At 37.0% G+C, this 18,258-nt stretch overlaps 1 protein-coding gene across 6 annotated transcripts in view; it reads left to right on the top strand.

The window, feature by feature from the left end:
* Positions 1 to 18,258, top strand: part of MARK1 (microtubule affinity regulating kinase 1) — a 138,175-nt gene that overhangs the window by 97,217 nt on the left and 22,700 nt on the right. For 5 of the 6 annotated variants that reach the window (XM_061160067.1, XM_061160069.1, XM_061160071.1 and 2 more), the window contains exons 8-12: positions 5,072 to 5,308; positions 5,396 to 5,515; positions 10,756 to 10,855; positions 11,894 to 12,006; positions 14,685 to 14,838. In XM_061160067.1, coding sequence (XP_061016050.1) covers positions 5,072 to 5,308; positions 5,396 to 5,515; positions 10,756 to 10,855; positions 11,894 to 12,006; positions 14,685 to 14,838 — 724 coding nt within the window. Of the gene's footprint in view, positions 1 to 5,071; positions 5,309 to 5,395; positions 5,516 to 10,755; positions 10,856 to 11,893; positions 12,007 to 14,684; positions 14,839 to 18,258 lie in introns of those variants that run through there. The other variant, XM_061160072.1, reaches the window with a different exon arrangement.

Raw genomic sequence — 18,258 nt, forward strand, 5'->3', positions numbered from 1 at the left:
AGGCAATGACTACCTGCTCTAGTATTCTTGTCCAGAATTGCATGGACCTCGGACCTCGGCAGACTACAGTGCATGCGGTCTCAAAAGAGTCAGACACGACTGAGCGACTAACACTGTTACTACTATGAATGTCAAATGCATGTGATTAGTATAAACTGGCATACCTTAGACTAAGGTATGTGTGACAGTCCAGAAATGATGGTGGCAGTGAACACGGGAGGGCGGATACCTCTTGGAGGAGCTGACTTCATTTTCTTTAGGTAGACCGAGAAGACAGGTGGCTGGGTCATGTGGTAGTTCTAGTTTCAGCTTTCGAAGAACCTCTATACTGTTTCGTAGAATTGCTATGCCGATTTACAGCCTTCCCAACAGAACACAGTGTTCTAGCTCCTCACATTATTGGTGACACTTATCTTTTATTTTTTTCATATAGCTATCCAGTTGTGAGATAATACCTCATTGTGGTTTTGATTTGCACTTCTCTGATGATAAGTGATGTTGAGCAACTTTTCATATACCTGTTGACTGTATGTCTTCTTTGGTAAAATGTCTATGTAGATGTTTTGCCAATTTTTTAATCTGGTTGTTTGGTTTTTTAGTTATTGAGTCACATGAGTCTCTTATATATTTTAAATATTAACCCCTTTCAAATATGTGGTTTGCAAATATTTTCTCTTATTCTGTATGTTTTCTTTTCATTTTGTTGATGGTTTCCTTTGCTGTGCAGAAGCTTCTTAGTTTGATATAGTCTCACTTGTTTATGTTTGCTTTGGTTGCCTGAGCTTTTGATATATAATCCAAAAAGTTAATAATTGGTAACTTCCCTGGTGGTCCAGTGGTTAAAACTCCAAGGTTCCAACGCAAGGGGCACAGGTTGGATCCCTAGTCAGGGAACTAAGATCTCACATGCTGTGCAGTATGGCCCCACCCCCCGAAAGTTAGTAATACTGTATTAAGTACTGGAAGTTTGCTTAGAGAGTAGATTTCAGGTGTTCCCATCATTAATACCCCAAAAAAAGGTAACTGGGAGGAAATATGTTAATTAACTTTAGTAATCATTTCACTGTGTGTATGTATATCAAATTATCATGTTCCGTTCAGTCACTCAGTCGTGTCCGACTCTCTGCGACCTCATGAACTGTAGCACACCAGGCCTCCCTGTCCATCACCAACTCCAGGAGTCCACCCAAACCCATGTCCATTGAGTCGGTGATGTCATCCAACCATCTCATCCTCTGTCATCCCCTTCTCCTGCCCTCAATCTTTCCCAGCATCAGGGTCTTTTCAAATGAGTCAGCTTTTCACATCAGGTGGCCAAAGTATTGGAGTTTCAACTTCAGCCATCAGTCCCTCCAGTGAACACCCAGGACTGATCTTTAGGGTGGACTGGTTGGATCTCCTTGCAGTCCAAGGGACTCTCTAGAGTCTTCTCCAGCACCACAGTTCAAAAGCATCAATTCTTTGGCACTCAGCTTTCTTTATAGTCCAACTTACATCCATATGTGACCACTGGAAAAACCATAGCCTTGACTAGATGGACCTTTGTTGGCAAAGTAATGTCTCTGCTTTTTAATATGCTGTCTAGGTTGGTCATAACTTTCCTTCCAAGGAGTAAGCATCTTTTAATTTCATGGCTGCAGTCAATATCTGCAGTGATTTTGGAGCCCAGAAAAATAAAATCAGCCACTATTTCCACTTTTTCCCCAATCTATTTGCCATGAAGTGATGGGACCAGATGCCATGATCTTAGTTTTCTGAATGTTGAGCTTTAAGCTAACTTTTTCACTCTCCTCTTTCACTTTCATCAAGAGGCTCTTTAGCTCTTCTTCACTTTCTGCCATAAGGGTGGTGTCATCTGCATATCTGAGGTTATTGATACTTCTCTTAAATTATGTTTTTTTATTAAAAATAATTTTAAAAAAAGAAAGAAATGGTTGAGGCCAAATTGATTTTTTTAAAAATGAAAGTAAAAAGTTCCTCGTCTTAAAAAGTTTTTTCCCCCCTTTTCTCTTTTTTTCCAAATTTAATTTGCATGTTCCTTATCTCGTAGTCTTTTTTTTTTTTTAAACTTCTTTTCCCATTGCCTATGTCAGTTACTCACAGTAATTTGTGTTATATTTGAATATACTGTCCTAAGTAGTTGTTTGAAGTCTGGCACTGTATTTTGCTCCATTTTTCTGAGGTTATAGAGTTTCTCCTGCTTCAAATATTTCTATTTCTCAGTTTCCTTCCTCAGCCTTTTAAAGGGAAATCACTGCTGCAAAGAAAGAGAAAGAAGAGAGCTATTTATTTCCCTGCCTGTGTGTTTGACTCCTAGTTTGTTCTCTCATTTCTTAAATGGAATATATCTGTCAAAAAAAAAAAAAAATTCATCACCTTGTGATTCTCCTCCAGTCCTGTGGAGGGAGTTTCCTGTGTGCACTTGGGAGGAAACCTCAAAACCCTCTCCAGCTCTCCTCTTCTGGGGCAGCCTTGGGTACTTTGCTGTCTATCCAGACATCTTTAGAGAGACTGAGCTAAGTCTAGCTTGCTCCCAGAATGCCACAGAAATTTACAATCACCAGACCCTTACATCAGAACATCAAAGCAACCTGGTTTTGTGACACAGTCCATAACGTTTTGATCTAATATAAATCTTCCAAATCTGTGTGCTGTTAAAATATACCACATTTTTTGCATATTTTGAGAATTATCTGTATCTTTATTTTCTGAAACAGGATGAAAACAAATATCGCAAACTAGTATTTCTTAAGAAGGAGGTAAGGGAAGGAAGATATATGATGGGCTGACTGCTGAGCTCTGCTGACTGTTGGACCCTTAAGTGGTGTAGAGAACTCTGGATTTGTTTTAGTCAAATTTTACTCCATTTTGTAACCTGATAAAACACATCTACAAACTAAGTGATAACTTTGTTAGTCTGTCAGCTTAGCATAGAATGGAACAAAACGTGTACAAAAGCAAGTCCTTTATTAAATTACTTGCATGTATAAAAGGTACACTTAAATGTTTTTCATTAAATGGTTTTGATTCAGGAATATTTTAGAAAACCTGTTTTTCAAAACATAGGGAGAAATCTCTTCTTTCTATCATAATAAACCTCCAGTAAAAGAATCTAGTTTTAGAAAATTAAAAAGAGGCTTAAAACAAAGAGGTAAGACCTAATGGAGGCTAATGTTGTATTGCTTTCTTTCACTGGAAGGATAGAACTTTGTTGAGGATGCATTTTGCAAGAGAGGACAAGGAATGAATTCACTAGTCATGGAACCTCTGACTTGCTCTAACCAGTGATACTCTATTCAAACAGAGCATATTTGGGTAAATTGGTTGGTTTAACCCCATAGCATATTAGTGTTTTGTTGACTTATGTTCTTTAGAATGGGTCATATTAAGGTACAATTCCAGGATGTTTCTTACCATAAGGAAGAAAATTAGGCTTAAAATGATCTCTGGGAGAAAACAGGTTTTAAATAACCTTTCTTAAACAGTTACACACGTGTGCATACTGAGTTGCTTCAGTCGTGTCCAACTCTTTGCAACCCTATGGACTGTAGCCCGCCAGGCTTCTCTGTCCATGGGATTCTCCAGGCAAGGATACTGGAGTGGGTTGCCATGCCTTCCTCCAGGGGATCTTCCCAACCCAGGGATTGAACCTGCATCTCTTACATCTCCTGCATTGGCAAGTGGGTTCTTTACAACTAGCACCACCTGGGAAGCCCAAAGAGTTACATATATGCATATAAATGAAACCTTCCTGTATAGTGTTAAAATTCAGTCTTTGTCGTGGTTGTTCAGTTGTTCAGTCGTGTCTGACTCTTTGCGACCCCATGGACTGCAGCACGCCAGGCTTCCTGTCCGTCACCAACTCCTGGAGCTTACTCAAACTCATGACCATCGAGTCAGCGATGCTATTCAACCATCTCACCCTCTGTCGTCCCCTTCTCCTCCTGTTTTCAGTCTTTGCCAGCATCAGGGTCTTTTCCAATGAATCAGTTCTTTGCGTCAGGTGGCCAAAGTATTAGAGTTTCAGCTTTAGCATCAGTCCTTCCAGTGAATATTCAGGGTTGATTTCCTTTAGAATTGACTGGTTTGACCTCCTTACAGTCCAAGGGACTCTAAAGAGTCTTCTCCAGCACCACAGTTTGAAAGCATCAGTTCTTCAGCACTCAGCCTTCTCTCTGATCCAACTCTCACATCTGTCCATGATTACTGGAAAAACCATAGCTTTGACTATATGGACCTTTGTTGGCAAAGTGATGTCTTTGCTTTTTAATACACTCTCTGGGTTTGTCATAGCTTTTCTTCCAGGCATCTTTTACTTTCATGGCTGCAGTCATCGTCTGCAGTGATTTTGCAGTCCAAGAAAATAAAGTCTGTCATGGTTTCCATTTTTATACACCCATCTGTTTGCCATGAAGTGATAGTGTTAAAATTCAGTCCTATATAGATGTAATTCTGAACAATCAGACGTTGGAGTACTCTGCTCAGCTTCTCAGTTGGACGTTATATTTAAAAACGAAAGACAAGAAATGGGAGACTGAGACCGACGTATATACACTACTGCGTGTAGAATAGGTGACTAAAGAGAGCCTCCCGCGCCGCGCAGAGACGCCTCCTGAGTGCTCCGTGGGGTCTGACTGGGGTGGAAATCCGGAAAAGGGCAGACAGGTGTATGCGTGTAAATGAGTCACTTTGCTCTACAGCAATGCTGACACAGAACTGTAAAGCAACTAAACTCCAGTAAGAATAACAAACTTTAAAAAAGAAAAAGTAACTGTGCGGTAATAGATGTGTTAATTAACTAGATTATGGTCATCATTTCACAATGTATAGGTTTATTAAATTATCACTTTGTATACCCTTTTAAAAAGTAATGCTGTAAAGCCTAAATATATTCAATTTTTATTTGTCAGTCATACCTCAGTGAAGCTTGGAAAAAGTTTTTAAGTAATAAAAAATTCACATAATCTTAAAAAGAGAGACAAGAATACATGTTTAAGATCTGAACAATTATAATGAACATTTTATTTTGTGTAGGCTCTTTACATTGTCCTTTTTATTATTTTCTTCTTAGGCTGAAAACCTTCTCCTTGATGCTGATATGAATATTAAAATTGCTGACTTTGGTTTTAGTAATGAATTTACAGTCGGGAACAAGTTGGACACATTTTGTGGAAGCCCACCTTATGCCGCTCCTGAGCTTTTCCAAGGGAAGAAGTATGACGGACCTGAAGTAGACGTGTGGAGCCTCGGCGTCATTCTCTACACGTTAGTCAGTGGCTCCTTGCCTTTTGATGGCCAAAATTTAAAGGTATTGGCTAAATTTGCTATTAATGTTCTATCCCCAATCACGATGATTTCATCAGCCAGCAATAAATGCTTTCTTTTGCTTTCTAAGGAACTGCGGGAGCGGGTCTTACGAGGGAAGTATCGTATTCCCTTCTACATGTCCACAGACTGTGAAAACCTTTTGAAGAAATTATTAGTGCTGAATCCAATTAAGAGAGGCAGCTTAGAGGTAAGTAATTTTTTCCAGCCTGTGTTTAAAATTTGACAATTAAAATATTTGAGAAACTGACCCATGTTTTTTTAGGAAAATTGCCAGATCATCTCATTTGTCTTTTGTTCAAACTAGAGAAGGTCACATGATGCTTTCACTACTCAAAAGTTGTGCAGTGGGTTTCTCTAGAGACTCTTATTTCTTCTTCATCCTGCAATGAAGTATTCAAACAACATCAAAATAGGGATAAGATTGACTTAGTTGAAGAAGGAAAACCTAGCCTCTGTCAGAAATTGCTTGGTCCAATATAGAAACCTTGTATTTACGAAGTACAAATATTTCAAGGATGAAAGAAGATAGTGAAATTTGAATTCAGTGAATACTCCACGACTGTATCTGATAGTAAAAAATTCCGTAGAACCCTCTCAACGTCAGTACAACCCTCTCAACGTCAGTACAAAAAATTTCATATATTTAATAACTAGAACATGTTGGAAAACAAGTATTTCATTTCTTACCACACTGTTTTGTTGCCTATATACATTCCACATATGTGAGATATTTATAATAATAGATGCTAGTATAAAAGTATTAAGTATATTGCACCCACTGATGTCAGAGGCTCATGTAACCAAAAAGGTATAACATCTTTTCCTTCTGGTGCTGTAATCTGAACAACTTATTAAGTATTTTGCCCATCTGTTTTTAAGAATATTTTCACCTGTACTAAAGTAATTTCAGAGATTCAGCGTGTATTGTTCTCTAGTACTTTTTTGTCTTCATTTATTTGCCTTAGTAGATAGGGTAGGAAATTCAGAGAATTAACCTCATGTAAACTGTACTTTTTTAGTGTAGCAATGGGGCTTTCTGGCACGGACTCCATGCTGGTTAGGAGGCAGCCTTATAGTGAGCCTTCCCTGTGTACAGAGCTCTCAGGTTAGTTTGGGCTTTGTGACTTTATTACCACAGTACTGTTCACTGAAAGATGCAGTATGTCTGGATGGAAGTTAAGGGATGGTGACTTCCACTGGGAAGTTAAATGCTTTATATCAGTGAATCAATCATCAGATGGTTTTTACTGAATTATTTAAATGTGATCAGTTCCTATAATTTTTTTCTGGTTTTTTTTTTTTTCCTTTGGGGGTCAAATGACATGTTAATAATGTTTTAATAGATAAATCAATGCTGTAAAAAAGCCCACTTTTCATATTACTGCTCTTCTAAACTTACTTTCAAACATTATAATACAAAATTAAGTGAAATAGTTAAAATTGTGGACACTCATCAGTTCTAAAATTTTATAGGGACAAAAACTTCTCTTAATCCTGCTCTGTGACCCGTTTTTATCACTGGAGTCAAGTTTATATGCATGTCACTTAATAAAAAAATCTCTAGAGTTGAGGCATCAGTTCAGCTAATCAGCAGAGCAAAAAGACCAACAAAATTTATTTAAGGGGAATAGATGTTAAAATTGCTATGTACAGTTGATAAGATGTACTTGATGTCTTAACGATGATTCATTTGCAATAATAGTCAAATATTTAACTCTTTTATCCTTAACATTAAAATGTGAAAGATTAAAGTATTATAATTCTCTGAGTAGAATTAAAAATCCAAATTATTATTATGAAAACATTTGCTCATCAGAAGTTCAACTTGATGTATTTGAGTATAGTCTGGAACCTCCTGTTTCAGCTTATCAAAACTGTTTTCCAGCCATGGAACCAGGAGTCTACATTGGAAATACTACCATAATATTGCAGATATCACTATACAAAGGCTGTTCTGCTTCACAATTCCCAGAGCTGACTTTCCAGAGAAACCTGATACCAACTTAAATAAAAGATTTCTTATACAAAATCTTAAGAAACTCCCTTAGAAATAACAATGATGTTAAAAATTGTATTAGTCTTCACTTTTATTTTCATATGAACTTTATTGTCACCTTTGCAATTTAAAATCTATGAACTTTTAAAAACAGCCATTTTCAAAACACCAGTCTACAGTAGGTAAACAAATTTTTATACAGTAATGTTTTCATGTCATATTGCATTTTTTTTTATTTTTAACTTAAACGTTTATAGTTTGTACTCTTTGCTTTATCATGAGAATGACCTCCTTCCCTTTATGTATCAAAGTTTAACTGGTTTCTTGCTTGTTGCATATTTTAACTGTTTTCATTGTTTTTGCTAGAATTAATGTGATAAACTTTTTTCCTTAGGGATCTATGCTTAGATAAACACTCCAAGCCCATAGTTACTGAGTCGGAAGGCATAAGCAGTCTGCCAGGTCCTGTGTATAATTGCCAAAAGATTGTATGTGACCTAAAGCACTTGAGGGTATCTGTTCTCCACAGCTTGTTTCTGTATTGGATAGAATAATTTCTAGTAATTGATGTCTTTGTGGTAGTAATACGGTCATAATCGCCTTAATTTGTGTTTCTTTCATTAGAGATAATGCTCAGTGTTTTTAATGAATAGGTTAAGGGTGCTTATTCATGTCTAAGCTCTCTGTGTCCCTTTAGCTGCTTGACTAAAAGAGTCTGGTTAATCAGCTTTGTAGACTTATATCAACTTTGTACATTTTGATATGAAATATTTCCCAAGTCCCATTTTTTTTTAATGGAACTTGATTTTTTTTTCAGTATTATTTGAGTATCATGAATTACTGAGTAAACTCTAGTCTTTCCTGACTATATAATTTGCTAATATTAAAATTTGATTTAAAGAATCTTGATTCAAGTAATCTGCTTATTGTCTTATTAAACTTCTTATTTAACTTACACACCTTCCTGTTGCTTCTTAGATATGACTATGTATTTCTCAGGGCCTTATAAGTTATGTGCCTTAATCCTCCATGAGAAAAAAATTAATGAAATTGATTTCATATTATCCTTGCTTGACCTTTGGTTGTTTCTAGATCTAAATAGTTATATACCTTTCTTGGGCTGTATATATGAATGCTTTCAGCTCTTCCTAATTGGGATCATAATGGGAGAGACAGGATCACATGTAATTTTAAAAGGATTTGTGTTTCATGCTGTGCACTGTTTTTTTTCCCCTATTAGAATATTGGTATGTCTGAATTTTTTTTTTTTTTTTAGAAAGAAGCCGAAAAACTCTTCTGCTGTCTCATCTTTGTATATTTTCTTTAATTTTTCCAGTCCTTAACCAAAATGTTTAAAATAATAACAGTTTGAGCCTAAAGCAAAGCCCTCCCTTACTGCTTTTTCTCTGTCATTTTTAGTCCTCAAGAAGTATTTTTCTACTTTTAACATCTTTTTCAGCTGCTGCTAAGATAATCTTAAAAATTTTGCTTGTGTTTGCCTAGCACAAGTGGTAGTAAAGCAAAAAACAATAACAACCATTTTTGAAATGAAAATTTCTGAGTACAAATTCAGATGCATATGGGGTATACTTTACAAAGGCTAAAACGATTTAAGAAAAAGTATTTTCATCTGGCCAATCTAAAGTCCATAGTCTTTTAATGTGTGGACCTTTGTGTAGGGTTTTTATTTCTATTGTTAATTTGTTTAATTCTTTATAATTCATCTGTGTCCATTATTTTGCTAGAGTTTCTCATCAAGTAGTCATCTCTGTTGACTGGCAGTGATGGCTAAAGTAAACTTTGTTCAGTTTTGGAGTCTTGTTTGTCCTCTTGTTTCTTGTGTTGAGGTATCTCAAATGAAATCTGAAATGGATTAGTTTGTTCACCTGGTCTAGTGCAGTGTATTGGCCATTGAACAATAGCTCCCTGTTGCTCCTTCCTCCTAACGCAGGCAAACAACGTTCTACTTCCTGTTACTATGAGTTTTATTTAAAACAATCCTTTATATAAGTAGATCCTTTATTTAAAAGATCTTATAAGTAGATCCTTTATATAAGTAGAATCATGCAGTGTTTGCTTTCCTGTGATTGGCTATTTTTTCTTAACAGTCTCCTCAGAGTTCATCCACATTATAGCATATGGCAGAATTCCCTTCTTTTCTAAGGCTAACACTTCACTGTATGTGCATATCACATTTTCTTTATCCTTCCATCAGACGTTTAGATTATTTCTACATCTTGGCTATTGTGAATAATGTTGCAGTGAATATGGGTATGAAATATCTCTTCAAGATCCTGTTTTCAGTTATTTTGGATATATACCTAGAAATGGGATTGCTGGATCAGATAGTTGTTCCGTTTTTAGTATATTAAGGAGCCTCCATACTTTTTACTATAGTAACAATACCATTTTACAGTCATACCAACAATGCACAAGGGTTTCAGTGTCTTCATATTCTCACCAACACTTGTTATTTTCTTTCTTTTTTTTTTTTTGACAGTTGTCATCCTAACAAATATGAGGTGATATCTCACTGTGATTTTGATTTCCCTGGTGATCAGTAATGTTGAGCCTCTTATCACATGCTTATTGGCTACTTGAATATATGCTTTGGAGATATACCTATACAGGTCCTTTGCCCATTTTTTATTTTGAGCAATTTTTTGTTATGGAGTTATAGGAGTTGTTTATATGTTCTGGATATTAACCCCTTATGTGATGTATGGTTTGCCAATAGTTTCCTTGTTCCATAGACTGCCTCTCCCAGGTTGCCTTTTAATAGCCCAGGGTTGACTGTTGTTTCAGTGTCGGCTTAAATTTGACTCTGGTAATGCACACCAGTGCCTGTTTTCACACTGATTCTTAATAATTCCTAGTTCTAGACTTAAATCTTAACTGTCCTTTCATCCCATCTTCTCTAAGCTATCATCATTGACTAACCCTGATTTCCATTTCCTATGATCTCTTCTTTCCTAATGTTTTAGTGAGAATTCTAAAATATAGCAGATGATTTTAAAATCAGCACGGTATATATTTGGTAGAAGACCAAGAGAAAAATCTCTTCATCATTCTTAACTGTAAAAATACGACACAGAAGTTAAAATCAGTAGGTTTTTGTGTTAAAATTTTCAAATGTGAAAATACTCCTTTTAGAGGAACATAGGCAGCAGGCAGTGTATTTTGAGTCAGTTCATTTGGTGAGTGTGCAGGATGATGGGTATAGTTGTCATAAGATGTATTAATACAAGTATGTCTCAGGCCTATACCTTCTGTTGGCCTGCTAATTAAACCAGAAACAGTAACTTTTGTTTGAAAATGTCACATGATTCTTGTTAATTAAACTAGCAAATTTCACATTTACTGAAAAAAGAGCTAATATAAGTGGTTGAATGTCCTGACTGGCCAAACATAATGTAGAGTTTATTTCCTAGCAAATAATGAAAGATCGGTGGATGAATGTTGGTCATGAAGAAGAAGAACTAAAGCCATATGCTGAGCCTGAACCAGATTTCAATGACACAAAAAGAATAGGTAAGCATTTAAGTATTGTGAGAGGTGCTCTCCCTAGGCTATAAGTCAGAGTCCTTTAGTCTACCAAAATTGTGTTTAAAATGTAAATTGGAAGGAGTTTTTATTTGAAAAATGCTTACATTATCATCTTTTCTTTCTGCAGATATACACTAAACATTGCAAAATTCAAGTTCCTTATTTTGTTCTCATGTATTGTAATCTAAAGCAATTGTTGGCAACAGTGATATGAAAATGGAAACAATGTAAATAAGCCTCATCCTTTTCTTTCAACAGTTCCTAACAAGAGGAATGACTGATTTAAGAATCAGCACTGTTCAGACTGATAAATATCAGCAAAATATAGCACGTATTTTAACCAAAAATATAGAGGCAGTGAGTTAGCGGGAGGAGCACTTTGGTGTCCCCTCTTGGTTTCCCACTAATTCAGCAGGGTCCATCCTCCACACCCAGTCAGTGAGTGCCGCTTCCAGCCTACTCCCTCTTCCTTCTCAAAGCCATCAGAAACTCAGAGCTGAGTCATCTCGGCTATGCTGCTGTCTTGTTTGAGGGCAGAACAGCAAAGGAGGAGCATTTGAGGGAGTTAGAAATCTGATCAGAACTGTGGAATTCAAGCCTTCCAAAGAATCAACCTGCCTACAGTTCAGAAACCAAATTTGTCAAGTGATGAGAGAAACCGCTCCATGAGTGCCTGAGTATGTGTTGCAAGAGAGAGAAGATACTCTGTGTATGTCACAGACAGATGCTATATCTATCTGGACAAAGGAACTCAGCTCAAGAATGTGCTAGGCAGAAATGGAGTAGGCTTGGGAATATATTGACTCATGAGAGAGTTTCTGCCTGAAAAACTGGGGATGTACAGTATCTAACTACATAGAATCTGTATATTAGTAGATCAGAAGTTTTTATATCAAAGTTACACTTTAAAATGTTAGAACTTAGTTTTCATATCTAATGTGGACAAACTTGCCCATTTTTGTTGGTTTGTTTAATAAAATACACTCATTTTCAGAAATTTTGCATTTTGTTTTTTATTTCTAGATATCATGATCACCATGGGTTTTGTACGAGATGAGATAAATGATGCCTTAATAAATCAGAAATATGATGAAGTCATGGCTACTTATATTCTGCTAGGTAGAAAACCTCCTGAAGTAAGTTTTTCACCTTTTCAGATTAATGTGAATTATTTTTTAAGCTAAGTTACAGCTTAAGTATAGATATAATATTAGCAAATATATTCTAGGTGGTATGAAAAAAAATATAAAAACACTAACATTCTTATTTATTAGAATTCAAAATTCACAGTGCTAAGTTACGAACTAATCTTATTTCTCTGAACACGAAGCAATTGTTTGGAAAGAGTAGGCAGTGTCTTGCTTAGCTCTGAGAGGCCCCGTTCAGTCTGGTCCTTGAGAACAGCATCCCCCAAAAGGAAGAGCCTTCCAAAGGCAGCATGGTTATTCCTGGTGCACAGAACACCAGTAACTGAAACAAAGGGACATAACAGTGTTAGAACAAAATACAGGTGGGAACCCAGGAAAGGGTCATTTTGTGATATGTTTTGCCTTGTAGAGTGTCAAGTGTTTTTATACATCAACTGGGAATTCTCAAGGCAAGTTGAGATCTATAGTAGGTAGAGAGAGAGTAAAGAAGTCACTATGCCAGTGGTTATTGAACCATAAAAGCAAATGCTCCTTTGGGCCAGCAAATACAAAGGTATAAATTGAGAGTCAAGAATAGCCCAGAGCTTTGACAGTTGGTGGGAGGCATTTTGTAAAATAGGATTAAATTATTTATAAGTAGATAGTAACTATTAGTGAATCAGTACATTCAGCTGACATTTATTGAACCTGCTTTGTACCAGAAATCATGCTACATACTGGAATAGAAAGATTAGAAGGTCTCTGCTCGCAGGTTGCTCTCAGTGTGGAGGGGAGGGAATCAGTCCATAGTGTGGTACGGTGTGGGAAATGCTCTGAGGAGAGGGTGCACAGGAAACTCTGGGATGTAAGAGGACAGACGCCCACAACAAGCCAAGGCATGTAAGAGGTAGAATTAACAGTATTTGATAACCTGTTGGAAATGACTTGTAGCGTAGGTGACTGGTTATGTAAGACGTATTTGTCAAGACAGGAAAAGAGTGAATCTCGGGGAAGATGGGAGGCTTGTTCAGTTTGGGGTGGTTGAATTTGAACTTCCTGTTGGTTGGAGCTTTTCAGTAGTCATTTGGATATAAAGATCTGGATCTGAAGGGAATGAGTTGAATAGCATTAATTCCCAGTAATATGCCAGGAACTGTTTTAAGGGCTTTACTTTTTTAATTCATCTAATCCTCTCAACAACCCTACCAGCTAGGTACTGTTAATAGCAGAGGAAGGGGGTCTTCAGTAGAAATGCTAAGAGCCGGGGCAGTGGTGTCAGAGAAGCCAAGCCAAGAGAATTTTAAGAAGTGGGAAATAGTATAAATGATTATTTCTAAAGACTTTGACCTGTTTTTACTTGTATTTTAGATTTTACTCCTGAGATCTTTAATTTTCCTATTAATTTAAATTTTATAAGCATACAACCTAGCCCATGCATGAATTAAAATGAAGTTTGAATTGCATTGATATAAATTAGTAAAACTACTATAAGTAGTAAGAGCCTGAGCTTTGGAGCCAGAGTCATTGGATTTGAACTCCCACCCGTCCCCTCCCCTAGCACAGCCACTAACAAGCTGTGTGACTTAGGCAATTTACTTAATTTCTCTGTGCTTCAATTTCCTGGTCGATAAAACGAGGATGTAATTGTACCTACCTCTTAGCGTCACTGAAAGAGTTTAAATGAATCAATACTTCTCAAGTCCTCAGAACACTTTCTGGCACATTACTATGTCCTGTGTGTTAGCTGTTGTCTTTTAAAGTGTTCATTATCAGTACTACTCTGCTCTTTATCATTAGCAGCTTTGCGTATTAGATTTCCCATTGGAAAGCCAGTGATTCAGTAAGAAGTTACTGGCAACAAAATACTTTTGTGTTACAGAGAGGATAGTGTATCAATCCCCAGTTTACCATGCTTAGTTCTAAGTTGATATAATTTCCGAGTCACAGCCAGTAAAACTCATTTTTGTTTTGTGAATGTGGTGGACAAAGCCAAACAAAACAAAAAATGTGTGTGTGTATGAAGTAAAAATTTTAGGTCTCATCCCAAGTTTGAATCCCATCTATACCTGAATTCAAACCCCAAAGATGTCTCTTGAATCTCTTAACCTCAATTTTTACATCTAAAAAGTAAAGGTTAATAGATCATAGGTTTGCTGTAATGATTAAAGAAAGTAACACATATAGAAAGTTTAGCATGGTAGCTGAGTAAGTGAAGTCGCTCAGTTGTGTCCAGCTCTTTGCAACCCCATGGACTGTAGCCTACCAGGCTCCTCAGTCCATGGGATTTTCCAGGCAAGAGTACTGGAGTGGGTTGCCATTTCCTTCTCCAGGGAATCTTCCTGACCTAGTGGTCGAACCCAGTCTTACCATCTGAGCCACCAGGGAAGTCCTCCAGCATGACAGCTAGTATATAATAACAATTCAAGAATTGGTAGCTGTTATTTGGACCCAGAAGACCCAAAGCCATTTGCTCAAGATAACAGAAGATGACACATTCTTGTGGAAGGATGTTCTAGCTGGTCCTCTCCCTTCCTGTTTGCCAAGTTTCATTCCTGTATCCAAACCTCATTTTCTTATTTCTGATTGCTCCTTGTATGACCTGGGATAAATTGGAAGACTGAGAGTGTATTATGTTTCTATGAACTTTTTTTGTTTTAAAATGCTGGCTGCCTTTCTTCTTCTTATAGTTTGAAGGTGGCGAATCGTTATCCAGTGGAAACTTGTGTCAGAGGTCCCGGCCCAGCAGTGACTTAAACAACAGCACCCTACAGTCCCCTGCTCACCTGAAGGTCCAGCGGAGCATCTCAGCAAACCAGAAGCAGCGACGCTTTAGTGATCATGGTGGGGGAGAGTCAAATAAGTTCAAAGACAGACCAAGTCTGCCCAAACTTGCATGTTTTGTTAAGCATTATGCGGTTCACATATTTATGTCCTTGTGTCATCCCCAGTTATCACAGATTTTTTTTTCCATTTATTTTTATTAGTTGGAGGCTAATTACTTTACAATATTGTAGTGGTTTTTGTCATACATTGACATGAATCAGCCATGGATTTACATGATTTCCCCATCCCGATCCCCCCTCCCACCTCCCTGTCTACTCGATCCCTCTGGGTCTTCCCAGTGCACCAGGCCCGAGCACTTGTCTCATGCATCCAACCTGGGCTGGTGATCTGTTTCACCCTAGATAATATACATGTTTTGATGCTATTCTCTCGAAACATCGCACCCTCGCCGCCTTCCGCAGAGTCCAAAATTCTCTTCTGTACATCTGTGTCTCTTTTTCTGTTTTGCATATAGGTTTATCGTTACCATCTTTCTAAATTCCATATATATGCGTTAGTATACTGTATTGGTCTTTATCTTTCTGGCTTACTTCACTCTGTATGATGGGCTCCAGTTTCATCCATCTCATTAGAACTGATTCAAATGAATTCTTTTTAATGGCTGAGTAATATTCCGTGGTGTATATGTACCACAGCTTCCTTATCCATTCATCTGCTGATGGGCATCTAGGTTGCTTCCATGTCCTGGCTATTATAAACAGTGCTGCGATGAACATTGGGGTGCATGTGTCTCTTTCAGATCTGGTTTCCTCGGTGTGTATGCCCAGAAGTGGGATTGCTGGGTCATATGGCAGTTCTATTTCCAGTTTTTTAAGAAATCTCCATACTGTTCTCCATAGTGGCTGTACTAGTTTGCATTCCCACCAACAGTGTAAGAGGGTTCCCTTTTCTCCACACCCTCTCCAGCATTTATTGCTTGTAGACTTTTGGATAGCACCCATCCTGACTGGTGTGTAATGGTACCTCATTGAGGTTTTGATTTGCATTTCTCTGATAATGAGTGATGTTGAGCATCTTTTCATGTGTTTGTTAGCCATCTGTATGTCTTCTTTGGAGAAATGTCTGTTTAGTTATTTGGCCCATTTTTTGATTGGGTCATTTATTTTTCTGGAATTGAGCTGCAGGAGTTGCTTGTATATTTTTGAGATTAATCCTTTGTCTGTTGCTTCGTTTGCTATTATTTTCTCCCAATCTGAGGGCTGTCTTTTCACCTTGCTTATAGTTTCCTTTGTTGTGCAAAAGCTTTTAAGTTTCATTAGGTCCCATTTGTTGATTTTTGCTTTTGTTTCTAATATTCTGGGAGGTGGGTCATAGAGGATCCTGCTGTGATTTATGTTGGAGAGTGTTTTGCCTGTGTTCTCCTCTCGGAGTTTTATAGTTTCTGGTCTTACATTTAGATCTTTAATCCATTTTGAGTTTATTTTTGTGTATGGTGTTAGAAAGTGTTCTAGTTTCATTCTTTTACAAGTGGTTGACCAGTTTTCCCAGCACCACTTGTTAAAGAGGTTGTCTTTTTTCCATTGTATATCCTTGCCTCCTTTGTCAAAGATAAGGTGTCCATAGGTTCGTGGATTTATCTCTGGGCTTTCTATTCTGTTCCATTGATCTATATTTCTGTCTTTGTGCCAGTACCATACTGTCTTGATGACTGTGGCTTTGTAGTAGAGTCTGAAGTCAGGCAGGTTGATTCCTCCAGTTCCATTCTTCTTTCTCAAGATTACTTTGGCTATTCGAGGTTTTTTGTATTTCCATACAAATTGTGAAATTCTTTGGTCTAGTTCTGTGAAAAATACCATTGGTAGCTTGATAGGGATTGCATTGAATCTATAGACTGCTTTGGGTAGAATAGCCATTTTGACAATATTGATTCTTCTAATCCATGAACATGGTATATTTCTCCATCTGTTTGTGTCCTCTTTGATTTCTTTCATCAGTGTTTTATAGTTTTCTATGTATAGGTCTTTTGTTTCTTTAGGTAGATATACTCCTAAGTATTTTATTCTTTTTGTTGCAATGGTGAATGGTATTGTTTCCTTAATTTCTCTTTCTGTTTCCTCATTGTTAGTGTATAGGAATGCAAGGGATTTCTCTGTGTTAATTTTATATCTTGCAACTTTACTATATTCATTGATTAGCTCTAGTAATTTTCTGGTAGAGTCTTTAGGGTTTTCTATGTAGAGGATCATGTCGTCTGCAAACAGCGAGAGTTTCACTTCTTCTCCTATCTGGATTCCTTTTACTTCTTTTTCTGCTCTGATTGCTGTGGCCAAAACGTCCAAAACTATGTTGAATAGTAGTGGTGAGAGTGGGCACCCTTGTCTTGTTCCTGATTTTAGGGGAAATGCTTTCAATTTTTACCATTGAGGGTAATGCTTGCTGTGGGTTTGTCATATATAGCTTTTATTATGTTGAGGTATGTTCCTTCTATTCCTGCTTTCTGGAGAGTTTTAATCATAAAAGGATGTTGAATTTTGTCAAAGGCTTTTTCTGCGTCTGTTGAGATAATCATATGGTTTTTATCTTTCAATTTGTTAGTGTGGTGTATTACATTGACTGATTTGTGGATATTAAAGAATCCTTGCTTTCCTGGGATAAAGCCCACTTGGTCATGGTGTATGATTTTTTTAATATGTTGTTGGATTCTGTTTGCTAGAATTTTGTTAAGGATTTTTGCATCTATGTTCATCAGTGATATTGGCCTGTAGTTTTCTTTTTTGGGGGCCTCTTTGTCTGGTTTTGGAATTAGGGTGATGGTGGCCTCATAGAATGAGTTTGGACGTTTACCTTCTTTTGCAATTTTCTGGAAGAGTTTGAGTAAGATAGGTGTTAGCTCTTCTCTAAATTTTTGGTAGAATTCAGCTGTGAAGCCATCTGGTCCTGGGCTTTTGTTTGCTGGAAGATTTTTGATTACAGTTTTGATTTCCTTGCTTGTGATGGGTCTGTTAAGATCTTCTATTTCTTCCTGGCTCAGTTTTGGAAAGTTATACTTTTCTAAGAATTTGTCCATTTCTTCCAAGTTGTCCATTTTATTGGCATTGAGCTGCTGGTAGTAGCCTCTTATGATCCTTTGTGTTTCAGTGTTGTCTGTCACGATATCTCTCTTTTCATTTCTAATTTTGTTAATTTGGTTCTTCTCCCTTTGTTTCTTAATGAGTCTTGCTAACGGTTTGTCAATTTTGCCTATTTTTTCAAAAAAAACAGCTTTTAGCTTTGTTGATTTTTGCTATGGTCTCTTTAGTTTCTTTTGCATTTGTTTCTGCCCTAATTTTTAAGATTTCTTTCCTTCTACTAACTCTGGGGTTCTTCATTTCTTCCTTCTCTAGTTGCTTTAGGTGTAGAGTTAGGTTATTTATTTGACTTTTTTCTTGTTTCTTGAGGTAAGCCTGTAATGCTATGAACCTTCCCCTTAGCACTGTT

Source organism: Dama dama, chromosome 14, assembly GCF_033118175.1.
Source record: "Dama dama isolate Ldn47 chromosome 14, ASM3311817v1, whole genome shotgun sequence".
NCBI lineage: Eukaryota > Metazoa > Chordata > Mammalia > Artiodactyla > Cervidae > Dama > Dama dama.